At 45.1% G+C, this 15,065-nt stretch overlaps 1 protein-coding gene and 1 long non-coding RNA gene across 2 annotated transcripts; both read right to left on the bottom strand.

Annotated features, from left to right (window-relative positions):
- Window positions 1–299: 299 nt before the first annotated feature.
- LOC121149394 lies at window positions 300–6,095 on the bottom strand. Its single transcript, XR_005882647.1, has 2 exons — window positions 4,881–6,095; window positions 300–1,959 (listed from the first exon to the last, which is right to left on the bottom strand). It is a non-coding gene; the product is annotated as an uncharacterized LOC121149394 (long non-coding RNA).
- A 1,566-nt stretch (window positions 6,096–7,661) lies between these two features.
- On the bottom strand, window positions 7,662–14,983 carry B2M (beta-2-microglobulin). Its single transcript, XM_040970016.1, has 4 exons — window positions 14,870–14,983; window positions 10,939–11,217; window positions 10,179–10,206; window positions 7,662–7,753 (listed from the first exon to the last, which is right to left on the bottom strand). Exons 1-3 carry the CDS (start codon window positions 14,946–14,948, stop codon window positions 10,193–10,195), a joined length of 372 nt encoding a protein of 123 aa, XP_040825950.1. The 5' UTR covers window positions 14,949–14,983; the 3' UTR covers window positions 7,662–7,753; window positions 10,179–10,192.
- Between the last annotated feature and the right edge of the window lie 82 nt (window positions 14,984–15,065).

The following is a 15,065-nucleotide window of genomic DNA, read 5'->3' as shown; positions in this document are numbered from 1 at the left end:
GGCCTACACAGAATGATCTATGAACATGTAGGGAGGGCATATTCAAAACTTCTTTCTATTTGTATCATTTTCATGTTCTTTTTCTTCCTCATTTCAGTTTAAAGAAGAACCCACTGAATGGTTTATGCTGCATTCATCACCCATAGCCTGTACCATGTTGAACTTGAAGCCTGAGGTACAGGCAATGTTCTGAAGAATGCGGTGAGTGGACAGGCACAATGTGGGGATGGGCACTGCCCTACTGTACTGCTGAGCCCCTGTAGGGGAGATAGTGTTGCTTCAACCTCTGTAAAGAAGGATCTTGATCTTGAGAAATGGAAAGAGCACTGCTTGTATCACATCCACCCATTCTAGAAAGTGGGCTGAATCATGAGTGCTATATGATTCTTTATTAAAGAAGAAAGTTATGGCAGAGCAGGACACCTCCCAAAGCCTATGACTCCAGCCAGTTTGCTTACAGAGAAGCATGTCTCCTTGTTGATGAGCTGAGCAGTATGGAAAACAACACAGTATATGGTCAATTAAGCAAAAATGAAATTATTTTATTTCTTAAGTATAAATCCAAATTTGGCTTATGTAGTGACTCTGGTTTTCAGTTGTCAGTCTTCCAAGTTTCTTCCATCTACTTGCTACCTTCTCTAGAGCACCACCCTTATTTATATGGTCCATAATACTCATCTGTGGCCAAAGGAAAAAAAGTGATGACTATGAGAAAGATAGGGAAAATGGTTTTGAGGCCACCTACTAGTATCTGACATGCTATGACAACCAAAGTTCAACCCTGAAACCAGAAACCAAAGGAAACCAAAAGTGATCTCAGGGCCTATGAGACCTGAGCTTTTTTGTATTTCCCAAGTGGGAATTTTATAAATTTTCTTTTCATTTTTATTATTTACAAGGCAGAGGGAGCTCCCATCCCCTGGGCTACTGTCCAGATGCCCACAATGGCTGGCACTGTGTTTGGCTGAAGCTTGGAGTCAGAATTCAATCCAATTCTCCAATGTTGTAGTGATAGAGATCCAACTTTTGAGCCATCATCTTCTATCACCCAGGGTCTTCACTTGCCTTTTAAGTTCAGAACTCTGGATACCAAAAACTCATAGTTCCTATCCAAGAGCATGGAAAATCCAGTCAAAAGTTCTGTCTGTCCTGAGCAACAGGGCACACATCATATGTAAATACGGTGGTACTGACGCTGGCTGATCTTTCTCAAACAAACTGGGCATGTTTTAGTATATTTAAGATAAGTGCACAGACACCGACTACAGAAGATGTGACCACATGCAGTGGAATAGATGCGTCTTCTACTCAGCTCAATCTCTGAGTACCCATCCATGCACACTCGACACTGGATATAGCCAGGTTGTAAGTGACTTGCAGTTCCTTCTTCCAGATAATGGCGACGAGCACTGCGAGCCACATACACATCTCTGTTGCTCATCCATTGACCATCACTGCTTACCACACGGCTACCAGTTTGGGTTTGGCGTGACCTTGTGTTTCTCCTTGGCCTTCTCCATTGCTCAGTGATCACAACAGAGTCATGGCAAGTTAGGTCAATCACTACAGGTTCAACAGACTCACAAGTGAGGTCAACCACTTCATCACTTTCCTCTAGTTCTATTAGTTCTGGCTCCAGGGCCATGTCAGGCCTGGGTCTCCTTCCCCAGCTGTTGCTGAGTGTCAGGCATGTCTGGATTTCATCATGTTATCACAGCACATTCTTGCAACTAATTAGCCTTTTGGATTCAGTCTTCAGAGAAGTGATATATGCCAGTCTATACAGCAAATGTTGAAGTCCTCAATACCCACAGTTGTTGGTCAGTCACTTTCTGATGGACATGAGAATTTGGAGCTCAGGTTTTCTACTCCAGCTAATCTCTGATTCTGGTTCTAGCCCCGTCTCAGCCTTCCACAGCAGATGAGTCCTCTGGGAAGTCTCTTAGAAGACAGTTCAACCTGAAAACAAAACAAAACAAAAAAAAAAAAAAAGGAAGAGTATTAAGCTTTGATAATATCCAAAATAAGATTGACAAATATAGGCTTTGTATTTGTATAAAATGTGTATATAAATATATAAAGAGAATTCATATGCCAAAAAATTATATTTACATTTAGTTAAAGTTTGGAGGCCACTACTGTTGAAACTGAGTGCCCCTACCCATTGCATGGCCTGAAGATGGTGGGGAATAGGAGGAACCCAGCACACCTCATTAAATATCAAGGTTCTCAGGGGTATTATGAGAAACTCAAAGAAACGTGTTTTTAATATAAAGTAAAAATAGATACCCAAAAAGCTCTTTATACATTTGAATTTCTTTTTTTTTAATTTATTATATTTTTACTTGAAAGTTAGACTAACAGAGAGAGAGAGTCACTCCCCAAATGGCCACAATGTCTGGAGCTGAGCTGGTCTGAAGCTAGGAGCTTCTTCAGGGTCTCCTAGGTGGGTAGGAGCCCAAGGCTTTGAGCCAACCCTCTGTTGCTTGCCTGGGCCATAAGCAGGGAACTGATTAGGAAATGGAGCAGCGGGGACACAAATCAGCACCCATATGAGATGTAGGCACCACAGGCAGAAGATTAGTGTGCCACTACCAGCTCCTACATATTTGGATTTCTAACAAGTAAAAAAATTAACCATTTAATCTACTTGCAGGTTCATCTTGCTCAGGATTCTAAGAGGCAAGAAGTAGAGTTTTTTTCACTTGAAAGGCACAGACAGAGCTCCATTATCTGGTTTACTTCCTAAATTGCTATAACTGTAGGATGCTGGGCAGGGGGCAAAAGCAAGGAGCTAGGAATTTAATTGAGGCATCCCACACAGGTAGGGGCAACCCAACTGTGTAAGCCATCACCACTGCCTCCCAGGAGCTGCACTGACAAGAAGCTGGGCTGAGGCAAGCACCAGGATTGAACTCAGGTTCTCTGGTACAGGACATGCGGGTCTTAGTTGGGAGGCCCAATTCCCACCCCTTCAAGTCCTGATTGTGTTTCAGGAAGGAGGGAGATGCAGTCTCATCACTAGCCGTGGAGAGACTTGGATCGAATTTTTGCTCTGTGATTTTGGAGCATATGACCCAGAGGTTGAGTTTTCAAAACCTCAGCAAATAAAGCCTTTTAAAAATGATCTTCTAATTTAAACTAATGCACTGTTAGTCATTGAGGAAATATAAATCCAAGCTATAATGAGATAAATGAGATACTATTTCATGTGCACTGGAATCATTATGATCAAAAAGATAAGCGTTGGGCCTGGCATGGTGGCCTAGTGGTCAAAGTCCTCGCCTTGTATGCACCAGAATTCCATGTGGGTACCAGTTCATATCCCTGCTGCTCTACTTCCAGCTCCCTGCTTGTGGCCTATGAAAGCAGTCAAGGGCAGCCCAAAGCTTTGGAACCCTGCCGCACGGGAGAGCCAGGAGAAGCTCCTGGCTCTTACCTAGCTCAGCACCAGCTGTTGCAGCCACTTGGAGAATGAACCAGAGGATGGAAGATCTTTCTCTCTGTATCTCCTCTGTAAATCTGACTTTCCGACAAAACAAATAATTAAATCTTTAAAAAAAAACTTTTAAAAATGTTTAAGAAAACTTTACTGTAACAAAAATACAAGTATTGACAAGGATATAGAAAGACTAGAATGCTCCCCAGGTGTTACTGCTGGTGGGAATGTAAAATGGGGCATCCTACACTAGCAGGCTGGCAGTTGCTTAAAGATTAAACATATGATAATTTAATGACTCATTAATTCCACACCTAGGTATATACCCAAGAGAATTGGAAACTTACGTCCACACGAAAACTTACACAAAAGTGTTAATTACAACATTATTCATAAGAGCCCACGATCCAAAAGCCCATTAAATGATGAGTAGGTAAAGAACACTTCACATATTCACTCGGGAGCATCACAAAGCAATGAAAAGAAATTAAGTACACTTGCTACAGTATGAGTGAGCTCTGATGAGAAGCCAGTCACAAGTGGTGTGTTTTGCTTGTATGAACACGTGTGGTATATTTCAGCTTACATATATATGTGCTGCTGAAGCCAGCACATGTTTCAGATTCCTTGTAATGTCAAGAAGAGGGTAGTCCAGGGAGACAGAAAGACTGGTGGTGACCTTGGACTGTGTGAGAAATGGGGAATAACTGCTCCTGAGTCCAGGGGGTTTCTTTTGGGGGTGATGAAATGTTCTAAAGTTCAGGTGATAAGTACACAACTCTCAGAATATAGTGAAACTTCACTTAACTGTATGCCTTGAATGTGCTCCTTGTATGTTTCATGAGTCATCTCCCAAAATATATAGTCAACAGATGATAGACAATTAGTGAAATGTGGACTTTGACGAAAGCTCTAGAACCTTGTGAGGAACTGAAAATGGGTGGGGCTGTGAAGGCACAGCACCCAGCTCCTCCTCGTGCCCTGACCCACTTACGGAAGCAGTACTTCTCTGGGCTCCCACAGCACCTGGCTATCCCTGGATAGCTGTCCTCCACTCTGCATTTCCTGACCGGCCAGGCTGGTTATCCTTTCCACTCTTCCAAGAGGCCTGGGGACCAGTCCAGGCAGCCCCGGAAAGCAGTGCCTACCGCGTCTGGGCCCACCTGTGAGCCGTCAATACCCAGCTATTTTGTTGTGTCTCTAGTCTGGTCCTCCCAGAGTAGGAAATCAGCAATTGGAGAGCTGGCAGCCTGAGCTCCAGCCGTGCGCCCCTTTGCCGGCCCTAGGCTACTTCCCGTTCCTCAACAGAGGCCCGTGCGAACCGGCAGAATGGCCGGCTCCCTTGGGCTGGGAAGGAGGACGGTGTGGCTGCAGAGTGGGGCCGGGGTGAACTCCAGGCCCGGCAGAGCAGAGATAGGGCAGTGCGGGAGGGTGTACTCACCGCGGACGCACCCAGGCTGGCGGCGGCGCTCAGAGAGCAAGGCCAAGTTTACCCAGTGGCGCCGCACGGTGCAAACTCTTAAGACTGGATGACGATACGTTCTGGGGGTTCTCCACTTTTAGTCTACTTTTGCAGTTTTCCAACTGCCCAATCAGAACGCCAGTTCAGGGTGACTCGTCATCAGTCTCCGAACAAATAACATTGTTACAGGTTAGAGAAGGGGACACTCCCGACTGTAGTAGCGTTTCTCCAAAGCCTGGTGATTTCCGAGAAAGGGACGGGCTGGGTTGCTTACTCCATCCCGCCCACTAGTGGTTAGTTAGATGGACCGCTTTCCTCGGTGCACAAGTGATTGCCAGCAAGGACACGGGCTTTTGGAAGTGAATAGAGCTAGGCTGAGTTGTTCTAAGGCTGAAGTCGCTTGCGGTGTTTAGGGGCTAAGTGGGGCGGTGTTCCAGCGTTTTTCTCTCTCTTTCTTTCTCTCTCTCTCAAATCGTGATGATGTTATGAGTTTTATTTTCCAGTTTATTCTTTCTCCTCTCTTCTGCCCCTATCCCATCAATACAGCATGCCTCTTAGTTTTTGGTATCACCAGTTCATAGAGGTCCAGGCCAGTTGCAAGAGTCTGGCAGTTTTTTATACCAACCTGCAAAGCCAGCCTAGAGCATTCATATACTCAATTACTTGACTTTCGTAATCATATTAGCTAAAGAGACACCCCAAAATCATTACTATCAAAAAGAGTATTGAAAAAAAGGTGGGAGATATTGGATTGAATGAAATTGAAACTTCTAGTCTACACTGGAGTCCCGGAGACCCTGTTCATCTCATTCCACCACTCCTGAGCATGGGGATTGAGTTCCTATTCTAGAAACCCAGCAGATAAGGCTCCTTTATAACCAGTGACTTACATATCATCCCATCAGTGGCCAATATCACTTCATTTTACAGATAGGAAAACTGAGGTGGGGAAAAATGACAAGAGATGAAGGAGGCAGGACTCCACGTTTGGGAGGATGCAGTTAGCCTTGATACATTTCCTCTGCAGGAAGGTGATTCTCAGAAACCTTGAGGCTTCTGGAAAGAACTCTGTCTTTGGGCCTGTCCCTCAGAGGAACTAACCACACAGGGTAGGTAAGGATCATTTTGTTACTGAAATCCCTTCAGGGAAAGGATCCCATAATGGAGTTGTTTTCATCAGCTCAGTGTCAGCTTATTCCTGGTAATCCTCTGGGATTTCAGGGTAATTTGCTCTAGCAGGCTGTGAAGACAAACACTGGAAGTATAAGCAATTGCCTCATCACCATCCCCCTCTCAGGACATGGCTGGGACAGAGCCTACTACAGAATAGATAGATATTCCATAGTCATTGAATAAATGAATAAACTTTATGAGAACGAGTATCTCACTATGGATAATGACAAAAGTTCAAGTTAATAATGCCGACTGTGTCCATCCTTTTCATGAAAGTAGGATTCAAACTCAGTGACATTCAACCCCTTAGCATCTTTTCGTGTGCATGTGGAGTTTGGAATTGCATATGTAGGGATCCAGCAGAGGACTTACAGTAGCAACTGATGCCCCATCCAGTTTGGCTCTGTAAGCTACTCCCCAGCTTTTGCATAAGTTGCTGCTAACAGCTGGCACCTACAGATGACTGTCAGAAGAAGGAGAGCACTGGAAGGATCCAGGAGTTTTCTTTTACCCTACCCCACAATCCTGTATAACCAAAGACAGGCTGATGCGGAATACCAGAGCACAGCTCCCATGCCTTGAAGCAGCACAAACTTGGAGATGTATTTTGTATTCTCGAGCTCTCCATGGGAGCAGAACTCAGTGTGGAACTTTGGGAATTACACTCTAACTTGGCCTCCTTCCACTCTCTGTCCTTTATTCCCTACCCTCTTACTATTTGTTCCTAAAAGCCTTTCCTTAGTAAGCCACTTTGCATCCTAATCCTTGGCGAAGAGACTGACTCCTCTTTGGATAGCAAAAAGGGCATACACACTTGCAGACAGCTAACGATATCTAGAAAACCGCTTCAGGTAACACTATCATTGTGGGGCAGGAAAAAAAAAAAACTTTTTTGTTTTTCTAAGTAAAAACCATAAAAACGAGGAAGTGGCTGCTGGGGGAGGGGAATCCTGCCCATCACTGTGGGCACCATCAGCTGGGCCCGCATGCTTTACTGAGAGGTACAACTATCCCTTCCCATTTCTTTCATTTATGTTGTGGAGGATCAAGGAGCGAAGAATAATTGTGCATAACTTATGAGAGGAGATGTCTGAGTTAGTGCATAATGAGTGTTTGGTACCTGAGCAGCTGTTGCTTTTAATTATATTAAGTTATCTTTTTCCTCTCAGCCCTTCTGGTGCCTCTCCAAAAAATCAGAATAGTTTTGTTTTTAAAAGATTTATTTATTCAAATGGCAAAGTGAGGGAAGGGAATACAAGGGTGACCTCTGTCTCATCTACTGGTTTATTCCCCAAATGCCCACAACAGCCAGGTGGAATGCAAGAAAATGATTCAGGTCTCCTACTTGTGTTGTAGAAAGCCAAGTTCTTGGGCCTTCATCTGCTGCTGTTCAGGTGCCTTAGCAGCAAGCTGGATCAGAAGCGTGGAGTGTTGCGAGTTGAATATGAGACACAGGGATCCCAAGCTGTGGGTTAACTACACCAAAGTTCCCATCCCTCAGAATAGTTTTCATGCATACAGCTTTTAGTCAGGATTTTGATTAACATTTTATTACTGCTTTACTCAGTTGTTAGCCTGCATTTTCCCCCCCAGCGAATCTATCATAATTTGGTATGTTAAATGTATCAGCATTAAAAAGAATCTTGAATTGTTGAAGTTCAATTGAGGTATCTTTAAACCTGAAAAGAAAAAGAAAATGGTTAGCACATTTATTTTATTTGAACAACACATCTCACCAGCAAACTTGTCTAACTTTTGCTCTGTAGATTACTTTTGTGTGTGTGTTTCTGTTTTCACCCACTTGAAAGGCAGAGTGACACAGAGGGAGATCTTTCATCCATTGGTTCACTCCCCATCTTAAAATAAATAGCTGGGTGAATGTTTAGCCTAACAGTTATGACGCTTGTTAGGCTGCTGTATCCCACATGGAAGTATGTGAATCCAGGCCTCAGCTAATGCAGAGCATGGGAGGCAGCAGTCATAGCTCAAGTAGCTGATTTCTGCCACCCACATAGGAGATCTACATTAAGTTCCCAGCTCCTAACTTCAAGGACCAATGTGGGCATTTGGGGAGTAAACAAGTGCATATAATTCCTCCACATATTTTTCCTGTTCTCTCTCCCTTTCCTTTCCTCCTTCCCCTCAAATGAACAAATAACAAACAAACAACTAGCCACAGGCAATTCTCTAAGCCCAAAGAATATTTCCCATTAGTTGGTCAATTGGTACTTTCAAAATCTTACAGTTAAGCACTCTGGCATTAGTGTTTGGATCCTGGCTCTGCCATTGTAGTTGTGTGACTGGGCAGCTCACCCAATCTCTCTGAAACTCTATCAAATAAATTTTCTTGTCTTCGAACAGAGCAGGTCTGAATAGGTTTCCACAGCATGGGTAGTGGAATGTTAGTGAAAAGCTGCATTTTCTACTTCTGGACTCCAACTTAAGATGCAGAGAAGAGAAAGGCACTGTGGCATAGTGGGTTAAGCTGCCAACTGTGACACTGGTAACCCCTATGGACACCAGTTTGAGCCCTGGCTTCTCTTCTTCCTTTCCAGTTCCCTGATACTGCATCTAAGCAAGTAGCAGAAGATGGTCCAAATGGTTGGGCCCTTGTATCCACATGGGAGACCCGGAAGAACCTTTTGGCTCCTGGTTTCAGCCTGGTCATATGCAAGCCGTTATGGCCATTTGGACAGTGAACCATAGGATGGAAAATCTTTCCCTTTCTCTGACTTGCGGTTCATTTTTAAAATGGTTTTTTTGGATGCCAGCAGTGTGGTATAACCAGTAAACCTACCACTACAGTGCTAGCATTCCATATGAGCACTGGAGTGAGTCCCAACTGCTTCACTTCCAGTCAGCTCTGTGCTGATATGCTTGGGAAAGCAGCAGCAGATGGCCCAAAAGCTTGGGCCCTCCACCCACATGGGAGACCTGGAAGAAGTTCCTGGCTCCTAGCTTCAGCCTGGCCCAGCCCTAGCCATTGCAGCCCTTTGGGGAGTGGGCCACCAGATGGAAGATCTCTCATTCAGTTTCTCTCTCTTATTCTTGCTCTATCTCTTTCTCTCTCTCTCTCTTTCTCTCTCTCTCTCTCTTTCTCTCTCCTCTTCAAACTGCAACTCTACCTTTTAAATAAATAATTTTTTTAACTTTTAAAACATTTTTTTCTTTCTTTTTCTAATTGGAAAGACAGATCTGCAGAGAAAAGGAAAAACAGAGAGAAAGATCTTCCATCTGTTGGTCCATTCTCCAAATGGCTGCAATGGTCAGAGCTGAGCCAATCTGAAGCTAGGAGCCAGGAGCTTCTTCGGGTCTTCCATGTAGGAACAGAGTCCCAAGGCCTTGGGCCATCCTCTACTACTTTCCCAGGCCACAAGAAGGGAGCTGGATGGGAAGTACAGCAGGCGGGATACAAACTGGTGCCCATATGGGATCCTGGTGGTGCATATAAGACAAGGTTTTAGCCTCTAGGTTATTGTGCCATGCCCAATAAACAAATCTTTTTTTAAAAATGGTTTATTTACTTATTCATTTACTTAAGAGGCAGAGGGACCAGCTGAGTTCCCATGTACTGATTCATTCACTAAATGCCTGCCACAGCCAGGGCTGGGAAAGAGCCAGAAACTGGGAACAATCCAGGTCTCCCCATGGCCTGGAATCAGGAAGTCAGGCACTCCGTTTATGGTATGTGGGCGGGTGTCTTCATGGTTGTGTTAACCACTAAACCAAATGTTTCTCCCACAGAGTGGCTCATGTTTGAAGGCTCCCAGTGGAGAAGCTCAATGTGGAAATATCAGAAGAACGTCAAACCCTCGCATGTGATGTTGGTAAGCAGTGCCTCTGTCCCATTAGGGCACACTGGCAGCTCCTCTGCCCTTCCCTGTGGAGCGTCAGTGGTGTCCACAGAGTTGCACCTGCAGCCGCATGTCCCTCCATGTGCTGCTACTTAGCAGAAAGGAATGTGGTCTTACAGAATTCTTCGCTGCCTAAATGCTACCCTGATTGTGATTCTCCACATGGTATGTGGGGATTATAATGTTAAAGTTAGTGAAAAATAGTCCCAAGGATAGTGAAACAACGTTTTTCTTAAGTTCAAAAACTCACCTCCATGCTGCTGATTAGTAGTCTCGGTCTATGAAAAAAAAATGGAAAAAGAAAAGAGAAAATCATGAAGTTTTCACTTTTAAAACACCATGTAGTTTTTTTTAAAATCTATTAAAAAATGTCTAATACTAAAATAAGCCTGAAAGAGGGAGGAAGGGACCATCATTCTATTGGTAGAATTGTACCTACGAACTACATTGAATCTGTTAAAAAATAAGCTAACTTTTTGAAAAGGAATTAATAAAATATCTAACACAAAGTCTTCTGGAGGTGGTCAGATCAGCCTGCTGTTCCCAAGATAAATATTTTGCTTGGAAATGCCCTGTGGGACCCAACAATACCCACTAGCCTCATAGGCAAACCCAGCCAGAGAATACGGGAGGAATCCAGGATTGGAAGGTGCTGGGAAAGCAGGGCTTACAGCCCAAAGTCTCTGAAAACATTCCATGGTGTTAAGTATCCATGAGGCTGCCAGGAAGTTCTGAGGTGGGCAGGAGTAAGAAGCATTGGGAGTGCATGTGCAGGGCTGTTGCTGTTTCCTGCTTCTGCTGCCACTGTAGGGAGGCAATGGGCCCAGGGACGTGACATTTGGTGGCAGCTCAGCAGGTGCCACCCATCAGTGCCTTAAGAACCTTACCTGAGGATTCCAGATTGTAGTTCTTATTTTTTAAGGCAGCGTTATGCTGTGGCTATACTCTGGTGCAACGCTCAGCAGTTAAGGGATTTGGAAAAACAAAACAAAACAAAAAAAAAGCCTTACCCCATTTGACTACCATGGGTTGGTTGAGAGTGACATGCTTCACACGGCAGGAATACTCATCCTTATCATTGGGGGTGAATTCCGTGTGGACCAGGAGATAGAAAGACCAATCCTTGCTGAAAGACAGGTCTGACTGCTCCACTTTGTCTATCTTCACTCCATTCTTCAGTAGCTCAATTTCAATCTGGGGTGGATGAAACCCAGACACGTAGCAGTTCAAAAAGTTAAGTTTTCCATTCTCTGCCGGGTGACGTGAGTACACTTGGACAGTTGGAGCACCTGAGGAACATTGGGGAAAGACAAATGAAAATCGCCAGAAATTCTCACTGGAGAATAACCTGACTTGAGCTCCATTAGGCACCATGAGTTTAAATTTGATCACCTATCACAATTACATTTCTACTTGGGCCAACTAAGCTTCCATTTTACCAAACATGCCCCCTTCTTTTTTTCCTTTGAGATTTCCAGCAGTATCTTTTTCTTGCCTTGGAGACCATGTTTAGTTTTTAAGAGTCTTGTTCTGATGGTTGCTTAACATGCACAGAATCCCTTAACGCTGGTGGAGAACATCCAGCTTGCAGGGCCATATATTATTCCCACAAAATCATTTGGTCTGACTTTGCCAAGGAAACCACAAGTGGGACTCAAAATTCAGTAATTCTATAGTAGGCTAATTTGCAAGTTGATTTGTATGGCCCATAAATGATGTAAATAGCCAAACAGCCCTTGGCATAAAACAAAACAAAACAAACAAACAAAAAACATTCTCCCCTCTTGCCTTGACACATCATTGAAGAGCCTGTATGAATTGGCTGCAATTGACTTTCCAAACTTCATTTCTTATCTCACTTACCCTGCATAGAATTTACATCCAATCTCTCGTATTATTGTGCTGTTTCAGCCCCTTCCATTTTCCCCATTATGTTTATTCCTGTCCTTTTTGGTTCTAGCTGACCTTTGTGGTTCCTACACCTACACCCATCTGACTTCCTGTTATGTGCTAAGTATCTAGTTCAGTGCCTAACATATGCAGTTGCTCTACAATGGCAGGTGTTATTGTTATGACCTCCTAGCTCAGATTCATAAACAAGTCAACCCCCAGTATGTTCCTGCCAAGCAAGCCTCTTTTTATTCATGGCCCAGAGTTTATTTGCCAGATCTCCATTTAATTTCGTACATGTTTTAGGAGCTAGAAAACACACTGAACTCAAATATGTCTGCAAGAGCTGTGTTAAGCCTCTACCTGAGGTGCAGCATCCTCTGTCAGCATCAGCTGGAGTTCTAGCAGCTCCACTTCCAGTCCAGCTGCCTGCTCATGCAAATGGGAAGGCAATGGAAGATGGCCCAAGTGCTTGGATATAATGGTGTTCCAGGCAACTGGTTTCAGCAGTCATTTGGGGAGTGAATCAGTGGATGGAAGATCTTGTTATTTCTCTCTCTGTAATTCTCTCAAATAAATAAATCTTTCTTTTATCTTTTTAAAATCCTTTTTAAAAAGATTTATTTTTTTTAAAGATTTATTTTTATTATTTTTTTTTATTGGAAAGGCGGATATACAGAGAGGAGGAGAGACAGAGAGGAAGATCTTCTGTCTGATGATTCACTCCCCAAGTGAGCGCAACAGCCCGATGCTATGCCGATCCGAAGCCAGGAGACTCTTCCGGGTCTCCCACGCGGGTGCAGGGTCCCAAAGCTTTGGGCCGTCCTTGACTGCTTTCCCGGGCCACAGGCAGAGAGCTGGAAGGGAAGCGGGGCTGCTGGGATAGAACCGGCACCCATATGGGATCCCGGGCGTGCAAGGCGAGGACCTTTAACCACTTGCATCACCGCGCCGGGCCCGAAAAAAGATTTATTGTTTTTATTGGAAAGGAAGATTTACAGAGAGAAGGAGAGAAAAATAAAAAGATCTTCCGTCCACTTGATTCACTCTCCAAATGGCCACAACGATTAGAGCTGAGCTGAGCTGAGCTGAGCTGAAGCCAGGAGCTTCCTCTGAGTCTCCCACACTGGTGCAGGGGCCCAAGGACTTAGACCATCCTCTGCTGCTTTCCCAGGCCACCAGAAAGGAGTTGGGTGGTAAGTGGAGCAACTGGGAAATGAACCAATGACCATATGCAATCCTGACGCTTGCAGGGGGAGGATTAGCTCATTGAGTCATTGCACTGGGTCCTAGTTCTCTTTTCTAAAAAAAAAACAGAACGTAAATGATGCCAGAGGACCCAGAATCCAGGTTCATCCAGAGCTTGGAATTCTTTCGGAAGGCAGCGGGCAGGCTTTTGCAAGAGTACCACTAGACTCTCTCCTGAGAGGAGGAGGAGAATCTGATAACCTCTACTTCCAGCCACTTATTGGCTCTGCGGCTTTGGGAGAGTAATTGAAGCTTATGAGGCTTAAAAATGTGTGCCCACAGGTTGACAACACCCCCACTGGCAGGTCAGAAGGAGAGCAGCCCCCAGAGGTAATCACCTCTGTACACTGCTGTGAATCTTCCAGAAAAGACACATGCATGATACACCCTATCTTGGAAATCTTCAAATAAGATTTTTTACAAAGTCAGGTTGTTATTTGTAAAACAAAACAAAACAAAAAAGCAATCATCTGTTATCACCAGCCAATATCAATACCAGTGGGGATGCAGACATTTGTACTGATTTTATAAACAAATCATATTTCAATTAAACCTATGTTTGGATGATCAGAACTTGGTTTTTTTTTTTACAAGATTTATTTATTTTTATTGGAAAGTCAGATTTACAGAGGGGAGGAGAGAGAGCTGAGCCGATCGGGAGCCAGGAGCCAAGAACCCAAAGCCTCTTCCAGGTTTCCCATGTGGGTGCAGGGTCCCAAGGCTTTGGGCTGTCCTCGACTGCTTTCCTGGGCCACAAAGAGTGAGCTGGATGGGAAGCAGGGGTACCAAGATTAGAACCGACACCCGTATGGGATCTCAGTGCCTTCAAGGCAAGGACTTTAGCCGCTAGGCCACCGCACCAGGCCTGCATGATCAGAACTTTTGGCAGGAAAAGCCAAGCCAGTACTTAGTTAGGTATTTAGACTGTGCCCAAGACCTTGGTACCCTCAGTCTTGATAAACATCTTGGATTACAGTCATCACTGGGTTTACAACCCCGCTGACCCATACATCTCCCCTTTTTCAAAACTGAAAGTAGAGACTCTGTCCATCTTGGAAACAACCAGGCCAACTGCCAAAGAGGAAGTCCTCTGCCAAGGCAGGACAAAAGCTGGGCCAGAGCTACTAGGTGCCCTGACTGGAGGACACTGAGGCCCCTAGGCCAGTTTGCAAGCCAAATTACAGCCCAAAAGCCAGGCTTGAGCAAAAGACCTTGGTCAAGCTCAGGTTGCCTGCCCCATTTGAGTAAATGGTAATTTCCAGGTTTCGGTTTCCCCCTCTTTCAGAAACAGGCGTTAACCACACTTTGAGATGTCCCCGGTGCATACTCAACATTAAGACACTAAGTTCCTGATGTACTCAGCGTGTTCAGTTAACGGTAGTACCAGCCAGGCGGGTGTCTTCCCTGCCTGAGGGACGCCCAAACCGCTGCCTTGCCTGCCTCCTCCACCCAGACCACAGACACCTGTTGCCCCTCATTCTCAGCTTCCAGCCCCGTGCCCTCCCTCCAGCTGCGCTCCGCCAAGGCAGCTAGCGGCTCGTGAAAGAGAAACACCCCACCCCCACTGGAGCTGACCGACTCCCTCCTAAAAAACTTTGTCTCCACTACCCTACCCGGCTCCCTACAGAGAGGAGCAGGAAGGCAAGTCCCGCGGTCACACCCGCTTTCCTGGAGACCCAGCCTGGAATCAGTGCCGCAGCCGGAAGAACTTGGAAGACTGAGGGATCCAGAGTTAAAGACAGCCAAAGAGGGTGGCAAGCGGAGAGAAAAGGTCAGTGAGGGAAGGAAGAAGGGGACACTCACGCTGGATGGCATCCAGGCCTGGCAGGAAGATGAGCGCGATTGCGAGCGCGGCCAAGGCGAAAGCCACCGGACGGGACATCGCGGCGGGAGCACTGCGACTGAAGGTGGGGTCGCGCTGCGCCCTCTTATATTGGGCTTGCCCACATCCAATCAGGACGCAGCTTGTGGAGCCGTCATCTGTGTCTGGGCGCGGGAG

The sequence above is a fragment of the Ochotona curzoniae genome, unplaced genomic scaffold, assembly GCF_017591425.1.
Source record: "Ochotona curzoniae isolate NIBS_2020 unplaced genomic scaffold, NIBS_Ocur_1.0 scaffold_4701, whole genome shotgun sequence".
Lineage (NCBI taxonomy): Eukaryota > Metazoa > Chordata > Mammalia > Lagomorpha > Ochotonidae > Ochotona > Ochotona curzoniae.
Note: the sequence above shows the minus strand (reverse complement) of the source record. Positions and strands in the feature narration are given on the sequence as shown.